The 11200-nt window shown below is 45.8% G+C and overlaps 1 protein-coding gene across 1 annotated transcript in view; it reads right to left on the minus strand.

The window, feature by feature from the left end:
• The window catches only part of LOC144893373 (uncharacterized), a 64371-nt gene extending 54992 nt beyond the window's left edge, over nt 1–9379 (minus strand). Inside the window, exon 1 of the mRNA XM_078783956.1 lies at nt 9098–9379. Coding sequence (XP_078640082.1) covers nt 9098–9283 — 186 coding nt within the window. The 5' untranslated portion in view covers nt 9284–9379. The remainder of the gene's footprint in view (nt 1–9097) is intronic.
• Nucleotides 9380–11200: the final 1821 nt, after the last annotated feature.

Here is an 11200-nt window from a genome sequence, read left to right on the forward strand (position 1 = left end):
TATTCATAGAATATTTACCCTGCGCAGTCAACTTGTTGTGAGGCAACTCTTCTGTTTTTAAAGGGGTTTTTTTTCTTTGATCCAATATGCTTGCCAGACCACGTGAGCGATGACATCATAAATTTATATTCTCTAATATAATTGTTGAATAAATCACGCTCAATACATTTCAAACTGATCAGACGAAGCGTTGTCCCTGTCGAATGAAGACGTCATAATTATGGCACCAATGACGTCATCGTTAACAACACCTATTCCCCATATGGAGTTCTTTACAATTAGCCACGTTTCAATTTTTTCCATGCAGCGGTTTTGGAGGTATAGAGGTGCAACATTTTTAGGTTTTTCCAAGATGGCGCCTGTACCACTTGACCTATGACGTCATGATTATCATTAAAATATTCTACATGAGGAGGTGCTCCTATGGTGAAAATTTCGTGCCCATCAGACCAACAGTTGCTGAGAAAAAAATTCACAATGATCGATACGTGTTGTACTTGTCGAATTATGATGTCATAACGAAGGCACCTATGACATCATCATTAACATATCTTACTCCCGATGAGGAGTACTTGACAATGAGCCATGTTTCAATTTTTTCCATTAAGCGGTTTGGGAGATATGGAAGTGTAACGTTTTCCAAGATGGCGTCCATATCACGTGACCTATGACATCATAATTAGCAAAAACATCTACAGGTAAAATGCGTTCCGACGGTAAAATTTAATGTCAATCGGACCAACGGTTTCTGAGAAAATGAATTATAAAAATGCAGACACGCACATACGGCACACGTACGCACCCGAATGCCTCACCCTGTTTTCCGCTTCGCGAGCACAGGGTAATTACCGCCTTTCTGATGTATAAATTCCTGTCTCCTCCAGCTGCTCTTTGTAGCTTAGTCTAATCTAGCCCCATAATCAATTTAGCAGGCCGACATTGAACCCTGTCAATGGCAGCCATTTGTCCTTCCTGAGATGTAGTGACCAAAACCACACAATATTCCAGATGAGGCCTCACTAAATCCTGAGACAGTGTTAACACTACATTTTTTGATTCATAATTTATCACCTCTCATGAACACAGACGACAACCCTGTTGGCTTCACCGGCTTCACCGAGAGCTACCTGGTGCTGTGCTGTCTCTGCTTACCCTCATATATCTGTTGCCACCCCCAGATTCTTCTCCTGAGTCACATGTTCCAAGTCTGCCCCTTGAATTATGTATCGGCCCAATTTTCATTGTCCTCACCCAACGAAAGTCTGTTGCTCTCACATCACAGACAAGTTGGTGACCTATTTCTTCACCACCTCTCCTGTGCTTTAGCTCAATCTGCTCTCAGTCATCTGACCCTCCCCAACAACTCCAGGATTTATTTGCTCTTCCAGTAAACCCCACCTGGTTGAACTTCCAAAATCGAGGACCACTGCACACCTCAACTCCGGTGGAGCTCCCTCCACCTGCTCTCTCAGCTTCCCAGCATCGCCAGCTATTCAAGGATGTAGGCAGACTTCCAGTCACTCCCTCATGGTTAAACTCCCAAAATGCAGGAATTTTTTACGTACAACTTCTAAGCTCGTGGAGGAGTGAGAACACAGAATGGATCGGAATGTAACAGAAGAAAAGGAAGAGTAAAAAGAGAGGAGATGAACACACCAACACCAGGATTGAGAAACCACCTTTGGAGACCATTTTTACCCACAGAGCAGGTGTTGGCCTTTTTTGGGCACCGTGGTCCCCTTTTTGAAGCAATGTTTTATGGCCGGATGCCCTTCCTGCCGCCAACCCTGTTCGTCGCCTCTTGCAACACACAGGGAATTACCAGTGAGCTGGTACTCAATTTGCCGACCTCGGAAGGATGACAGGCTGAGTCAACCCTCCTGGTGTTAATTCAGCGATCAATAGGGATGAGCCCTAACCCTAAACCAAACCCAGGATCCTAGGATCCCAAGCCCGCACCCTAACAGCAAAGCGAACACCAGACTATAGGGACAAAATAGAGGGAGACATGTGGGGAACAATGAGGGTGAGGGGAGGAGCCAGTGGGGGGGGGGGGGGTGAAAAGATGGATAAGGTCCAAATTTCCTGGAAGGAAAAACTGGTCACTTGGAAAGAGTAAGGCTTGAGGAGGGTTAATGGGAACTCCATGTAGGATCACTGCTCACTTCCACTCATTCGTTCTTCTTTTTTTTTTCTCGCCTGTGGCACAAAATTACACGTCCTCTCCACCTCATCCTTCCCTCCAGGTTTTGAAGACACCTGTTCAACCCCCATCCAAAACCTTTACGTTTTCTACACCTGTTAAATTGTGATTCTACACCCCACCACTCCCAAATTTTTGCTTACTTATCCCATCTTGTTGATTCTTTGTGTCCTCCCATACAACTCATCGTTACCTGCATCCCTTGCTGGTCTCTCCGTCGACGTTCTCCCTCCGCCATGCTGTGGGCATCTCCCTTTCCTGCTGCTGTTCCCTTTGTTATGTGCGTCCTGATCTGCTCTGTGGCCGAGCTCTTCCATGAGCCTTGACCTTGGATAAAAAAAATATTTATTTCACAGAAAATAAAATCTGGATGAAGGTGTCGCACAGAGCTATTGTTTTAATTACACCAAACCATCTACAAGAACATGGAAATATTTACAGATGCAGATAAAAGGGGAAATTGCAAAGTTATAGGAGTTCATGTCTTTCCGAGTTTGACCAAATAATGATGCCAAAAATGATGATGATGGCAAAAATGCCACTAATGCAGGTGAACATCATGGAGGTACCAGAGCGAATGGTGTTTTATGTTGGTTTTGCAAATATGTTATCACTGTGGTCATTGCAACTTGAGTGCACAATCAGGTAAGTTTAAATACATCAAGCAGCATGATGATCCAGCATGGCCATGGCATCTCTGAGCACCTGGCTCTTGCAGGATCGACCTGGTTCAGAATCCCATGAACACTGTCATGGCTAAACCTTGGGCCTTCATCACTAACATTAACACCGTCATGGCTTAACTGGGCCATGACTTTTATCACCAACATTAACACCGTCATGGCTGAACTGGGCCGTGACCTTCAGCACAAAAATTAACACTGTCATGGTTTAACTGGGCCGTGACCTTCATCACTAACATTAACACCATCATGGCTTAACTGGGCCGTGACCTTCATCACTAACATTAACACCATCATGGCTTAACTGGGCCGTGACCTTCATCACTAACATTAACACCATCATGGCTTAACTGGGCCGTGACCTTCATCACCAACATTAACACTGTCATGGCTTAACTGGGCCGTGACCTTCATCACTAACATTAACACTGTCATGGCTTAACTGGGCCGTGACCTTCAGCACGAACATTAACACTGTCATGGTTTAACTGGGCCGTGACCTTCATCACCAACATTAACACTGTCATGGTTTAACTGGGCCGTGACCTTCATCACTAACATTAACACCATCATGGCTTAACTGGGCCGTGACCTTCATCACCAACATTAACACCATCATGGCTTAACTGGGCCGTGACCTTCATCACTATCATTAACACTGTCATGGCTTAACTGGGCCGTGACCTTCAGCACTAACATTAACACTGTCATGGCTTAACTGGGCCGTGACCTTCAGCACTAACATTAACACCGTCATGGCTTAACTGGGCCGTGACCTTCATCACCAACATTAACACTGCCATGGTTTAACTGCGCCGTGACCTTCATCACCAAAATTAACACTGCCATGGCTTAACTGCGCCGTGACCTTCATCACTAACATTAACACCGTCATGGCTTAACTGGGCCGTGACCTTCATCACTAACATTAACACTGTCATGGTTTAACTGGGCCGTGACCTTCATCACTAACATTAACACTGTCATGGTTTAACTGGGCCGTGACCTTCATCACTAACATTAACACTGTCATGGTTTAACTGTGCCGTGACCTTCATCACTAACATTAACACTGTCATGGTTTAACTGCGCCGTGACCTTCATCACTAACATTAACACCGTCATGGCTTAACTGGGCTGTGACCTTCATCACTAACATTAACACCGTCATGGCTTAACTGCGCCATGAGCTTCATCACTAACATTAACACCGTCATGGCTTAACTGGGCCGTGACCTTCATCACTAACATTAACACTGTCATGGCTTAACTGGGCCGTGACCTTCATCACTAACATTAACACCGTCATGGCTTAACTGGGCCGTGACCTTCATCACTAACATTAACACTGTCATGGTTTAACTGCGCCGTGACCTTAATCATCAACATTAACACTGTCATGGCTTAACTGGGCCGTGACCTTCATCACCAACATTAACACTGTCATGGCTTAACTGGGCCGTGACCTTCAGCACGAACATTAACACTGTCATGGCTTAACTGCGCCGTGACCTTCATCACTAACATTAACACCGTCATGGCTTAACTGGGCCGTGACCTTCATCACTAACATTAACACTGTCATGGCTTAACTGGGCCGTGACCTTCAGCACGAACATTAACACTGTCATGGCTTAACTAGGCCGTGACCTTCAGCACGAACATTAACACTGTCATGGCTTAACTAGGCCGTGACCTTCAGCACGAACATTAACACTGTCATGGCTTGACTGGGCTGTGACCTTCATCACTAACATTAACACTGTCATGGCTTAACTGGGCTGTGACAGTCATCACTAACATTAGCACTGTCATGGCTTAACTGGGCTGTGACCTTCATCACTAACATTAACACCGTCATGGCTTAACTGGGCCGTGACCTTCAGCACTAACATTAACACTGTCATGGTTTAACTGGCCCGTGACCTTCATCACTAACATTAACAACGTCATGGCTTCACTGCCCGTGACCTTCAGCACTAACATTAACACTGTCATGGTTTAACTGGCCCGTGACCTTCATCACTAACATTAACACTGCCATGGCTTAACTGGGCCGTGACCTTCAGCACGAACATGAACACTGCCATGGCTTAACTGGGCCGTGACCTTCAGCACGAACATTAACACTGTCATGGCTTAACTGGGCTGTGACCTTCAGCACGAACATTAACACTGTCATGGCTTAACTGGGCTGTGGCCTTCATCACTAACATTAACACTGTCATGGCTTAACTGGGCTGTGACCTTCATCACTAACATTAACACTGTCATGGTTTAACTGGCCCGTGACCTTCATCACTAACATTAACACTGCCATGGCTTAACTGGGCCGTGACCTTCAGCACGAACATTAACACTGTCATGGCTTAACTGGGCCCTGACCTTCAGCACGAACATTAACACTGCCATGGCTTAACTGGGCCGTGACCTTCAGCACGAACATTAACACTGTCATGGCTTAACTGGGCCGTGACCTTCAGCACTAACATTAACACTGTCATGGCTTAACTGGGCCGTGACCTTCAGCACTAACATTAACTGTCATGGCTTAACTGGGCCGTGACCTTCAGCACTAACATTAACACCGTCATGGCTTAACTGGGCCGTGACCTTCAGCACTAACATTAACACTGTCATGGCTTAACTGGGCCGTGACCTTCATCACTAACATCAACACTGGCATGGTTTAACTGGGCCGTGACGTTCAGCACGAACATTAACACAGTCATGGCTTAACTGGGCCGTGACCTTCAACACTAACATTAACACTGTCATGGCTTAACTGGGCCGTGACCTTCAGCACTAACATTAACACTGTCATGGTTTAACTGGGCCGTGACCTTCAGCACTAACATAAACACTGTCATGGCTTAACTGGGCCGTGACCTTCATCACTAACATTAACACCATCATGGCTTAACTGGGCCGTGACCTTCATCACTAACATTAACACCATCATGGCTTAACTGGGCCGTGACCTTCATCACTAACATTAACACCATCATGGCTTAACTGGGCCGTGACCTTCATCACCAACATTAACACTGTCATGCTTAACTGGGCCGTGACCTTCATCACTAACATTAACAATGTCATGGCTTAACTGGGCCGTGACCTTCAGCACGAACATTAACACTGTCATGGTTTAACTGGGCCGTGACCTTCATCACCAACATTAACACTGTCATGGTTTAACTGGGCCGTGACCTTCATCACTAACATTAACACCATCATGGCTTAACTGGGCCGTGACCTTCATCACCAACATTAACACCATCATGGCTTAACTGGGCCGTGACCTTCATCACTATCATTAACACTGTCATGGCTTAACTGGGCCGTGACCTTCAGCACTAACATTAACACTGTCATGGCTTAACTGGGCCGTGACCTTCAGCACTAACATTAACACCGTCATGGCTTAACTGGGCCGTGACCTTCATCACCAACATTAACACTGCCATGGTTTAACTGCGCCGTGACCTTCATCACCAAAATTAACACTGCCATGGCTTAACTGCGCCGTGACCTTCATCACTAACATTAACACCGTCATGGCTTAACTGGGCCGTGACCTTCATCACTAACATTAACACTGTCATGGTTTAACTGGGCCGTGACCTTCATCACTAACATTAACACTGTCATGGTTTAACTGGGCCGTGACCTTCATCACTAACATTAACACTGTCATGGTTTAACTGCGCCGTGACCTTCATCACTAACATTAACACTGTCATGGTTTAACTGCGCCGTGACCTTCATCACTAACATTAACACCGTCATGGCTTAACTGGGCTGTGACCTTCATCACTAACATTAACACCGTCATGGCTTAACTGCGCCATGACCTTCATCACTAACATTAACACCGTCATGGCTTAACTGGGCCGTGACCTTCATCACTAACATTAACACTGTCATGGCTTAACTGGGCCGTGACCTTCATCACTAACATTAACACCGCCATGGCTTAACTGGGCCGTGACCTTCATCACTAACATTAACACTGTCATGGTTTAACTGTGCCGTGACCTTAATCATCAACATTAACACTGTCATGGCTTAACTGGGCCGTGACCTTCATCACCAACATTAACACTGTCATGGCTTAACTGGGCCGTGACCTTCAGCACGAACATTAACACTGTCATGGCTTAACTGCGCCGTGACCTTCATCACTAACATTAACACCGTCATGGCTTAACTGGGCCGTGACCTTCATCACTAACATTAACACTGTCATGGCTTAACTGGGCCGTGACCTTCAGCACGAACATTAACACTGTCATGGCTTAACTAGGCCGTGACCTTCAGCACGAACATTAACACTGTCATGGCTTAACTAGGCCGTGACCTTCAGCACGAACATTAACACTGTCATGGCTTAACTGGGCTGTGACCTTCATCACTAACATTAACACTGTCATGGCTTAACTGGGCTGTGACAGTCATCACTAACATTAGCACTGTCATGGCTTAACTGGGCTGTGACCTTCATCACTAACATTAACACCGTCATGGCTTAACTGGGCCGTAAACCTTCAGCACTAACATTAACACTGTCATGGTTTAACTGGCCCGTGACCTTCATCACTAACATTAACAACGTCATGGCTTCACTGCCCGTGACCTTCAGCACTAACATTAACACTGTCATGGTTTAACTGGCCCGTGACCTTCATCACTAACATTAACACTGCCATGGCTTAACTGGGCCGTGACCTTCAGCACGAACATGAACACTGCCATGGCTTAACTGGGCCGTGACCTTCAGCACGAACATTAACACTGTCATGGCTTAACTGGGCTGTGACCTTCAGCACGAACATTAACACTGTCATGGCTTAACTGGGCTGTGGCCTTCATCACTAACATTAACACTGTCATGGCTTAACTGGGCTGTGACCTTCATCACTAACATTAACACTGTCATGGTTTAACTGGCCCGTGACCTTCATCACTAACATTAACACTGCCATGGCTTAACTGGGCCGTGACCTTCAGCACGAACATTAACACTGTCATGGCTTAACTGGGCCCTGACCTTCAGCACGAACATTAACACTGCCATGGCTTAACTGGGCCGTGACCTTCAGCACGAACATTAACACTGTCATGGCTTAACTGGGCCGTGACCTTCAGCACTAACATTAACACTGTCATGGCTTAACTGGGCCGTGACCTTCAGCACTAACATTAACTGTCATGGCTTAACTGGGCCGTGACCTTCAGCACTAACATTAACACCGTCATGGCTTAACTGGGCCGTGACCTTCAGCACTAACATTAACACTGTCATGGCTTAACTGGGCCGTGACCTTCATCACTAACATTAACACTGGCATGGTTTAACTGGGCCGTGACGTTCAGCACGAACATTAACACAGTCATGGCTTAACTGGGCCGTGACCTTCAACACTAACATTAACACTGTCATGGCTTAACTGGGCCGTGACCTTCAGCACTAACATTAACACTGTCATGGTTTAACTGGGCCGTGACCTTCAGCACTAACATAAACACTGTCATGGCTTAACTGGGCCGTGACCTTCATCACTAACATTAACACCATCATGGCTTAACTGGGCCGTGACCTTCATCACTAACATTAACACCATCATGGCTTAACTGGGCCGTGACCTTCATCACTAACATTAACACCATCATGGCTTAACTGGGCCGTGACCTTCATCACCAACATTAACACTGTCATGCTTAACTGGGCTGTGACCTTCATCATTAACACCGTCATGGCTTAACTGGGCCATGACCTTCAGCACTAACATTAACACTGTCATGGTTTAACTGGGCCATGACCTTCAGCACTAACATAAACAATGTCATGGCCTAAATGGGCCATGACCTTCAGCACTAACATCAATACTAACATCAAAATATCAGAAATTGAAGGCTTTTTTATTTTAAGCGATTTATATAAACATCCGTTAAATCACATCACATGCAAATCATCAAAATCTGAACAGTATTTGTCGAATTTAAATGAAAGCCACATCACTGTTCATATCGGTAGATATTATTCCATCGTGTTTCATATTTTTCTCCAATATTCGATGTGTTCACATTCACGTGTTCACATTCACACGTGTTCACATCATTGATCCGATACCAGGGAAATATTCCCTCAAGGAATGTAAAATAGTGTTTAAGGAGCACGTGGAACCCAAACATGGTAATGATCGTTTACCTTCACCGGAGGCGTGTAAAGGAAGCTGGAAAGCCAATCAACAACGGTCAAGGGCTTCTTTGCGGGAACAGCAAACATCTTGACGAAGAACAAATGTTTCGACATGAGACAGCCGGCTAATACTAATACAAACAACAACCACAAAGCGTTTGCCCACTGGGGGAAACAAACCGATGCGTCCACCATGCTCGAAACTCCAGGCGCTGTGGCCTGTGACGTCACAAAACCAACTTTATGCGTTTGAGGATGGTCCACGGAAACTGGTATTTGCCGTTTACAGAATGTGACGTCACAAAACCGAGCGCACACGCCCCGCCCCTTCATTAACCATGACGAAATGGATGCACGTGACTAGCAGAGATCACATCGAAAACGTTTATAAATATAAAATATCATATCATCGTAAATAATAATACGCTTATTATCCCTTACTAGGGCATGCCCGTACTATATATATGCCCGTACTATATATCTATCTAAAATTATATCCCCCCCCTCTATTTACATGAAATGGTTTGGTCCATTCGCAACGCCAAAGCGAACGGCGAACGGCTTGCGAGTACAGTGACAATCCCCCCCCCTCTATTTACATGAAATGGTTTCGTCCATTCGCAACGACCACAGAACCCCCCCCCCTCTATTTACATGGAATGGTTTGGTCCATTCGCAACGCCGGCACACGCGATCGTTCGCTGCTCTCTGATTGGTTGAATCGTTTTTTGGACATAGCTCGGTAAGTAATTGTCCGATTAATATGAAACCTTGAAAAGGCACATCCTCGGGTCCCCAGCAATATACCTGGCAAGTTAAAAGTATATCGGACCCGTGGTTGTCGAGAAACAGCGGTCACAGACAGACAAACGTACAAACGTACAAACGTACAGAGATTACTGGAATTATAGATAGATTATTTTGTCTGTTCGTCTTCATGACAATTTTCTCTTCATCTGCAATGTAAACTACCGTACTCGATCAGATCCATTGGCATTATTTCTGTCCATTATTTTTACATTTATTACATGAAAGGTCTTTGCCTGAACAGGTCCGTTGAATATTATTTTTCAATTACTAAAGACTTTTTGTGGTTTTTATACATTATTTTTCAGGAATAATCTTGAGATGACGAATTATCGCGAGATTTCTGGTGAATATAACGGTCAGTCATTATTTACTTCATAATTAATAAATAATTAATTTCGCTCCGTGGTGATCACAAGCAGGAACCAGACGCCATCACCGTGCCAAGTCCACGGAGGTATATAATATGGAGAGCCAATGACGGCTGTCGGCTGAAGCTAGCGGAAGTTGCTTGGCGGCCATATTGGGAAGCTGATTCATTTTGGATGCTTACCGACTGTAAGGAGTCTTATTTGTGAAGTGAGTTATGTGAGGAGTGAGTTATGAGGAGTGGGTTATGAGAGGAGTGGATTATGAGATGATTGAGTTATGAGTGGGTTATGAGAGGAGTGGGTTATGAGAGGAGTGGGTTATGAGAGGAGTGGGTTATGAGAGGAGTGGGTTATGAGAGGAGTGGGTTATGAGAGGGTTATGAGAGGAGGCGGTTATGAGAGGAGGAGACGGTTATGAGAGGTGAGGTGAGGTGGAGAGGTAGAGAAGGTGATGTAAAGTGGAGAGGAAGAGAAGGTGAGGTGGAGAGGTAGAGAGGGTGAGTGGGGTGAGGTGGAGAGGATGAGATGGTTGGATGAGGTATAGATGATGAGAGGATGGGGTGAGGTGGAGAGGGTGAGTGGGGTGAGGTGGAGATGATGAGCTGGCTCGGTGAGGTATAGATGATGAGGATGGGGTGAGGTGGAGAAGGTGAGTGGGGTGAGGTGGAGATGATGAGACGGCTCGGTGAGGTATAGATGATGAGAGGATGGGGTGAGGTGGAGAGGGTGAGTGGGGTGAGGTGGAGATGATGAGCTGGCTCGGTGAGGTATAGATGATGAGGATGGGGTGAGGTGGAGAGGGTGAGTGGGGTGAGGTGGAGATGATGAGACGGCTCGGTGAGGTATAGATGATGAGAGGATGGGGTGAGGTGGAGAGGGTGAGTGGGGTGAGGTGGAGATGATGAGACGGCTCGGTGAGGTATAGATGAGGATG

Source organism: Myxine glutinosa, chromosome 8 (genome assembly GCF_964187855.1).
Source record: "Myxine glutinosa chromosome 8, kmMyxGlut1.1, whole genome shotgun sequence".
NCBI lineage: Eukaryota > Metazoa > Chordata > Myxini > Myxiniformes > Myxinidae > Myxine > Myxine glutinosa.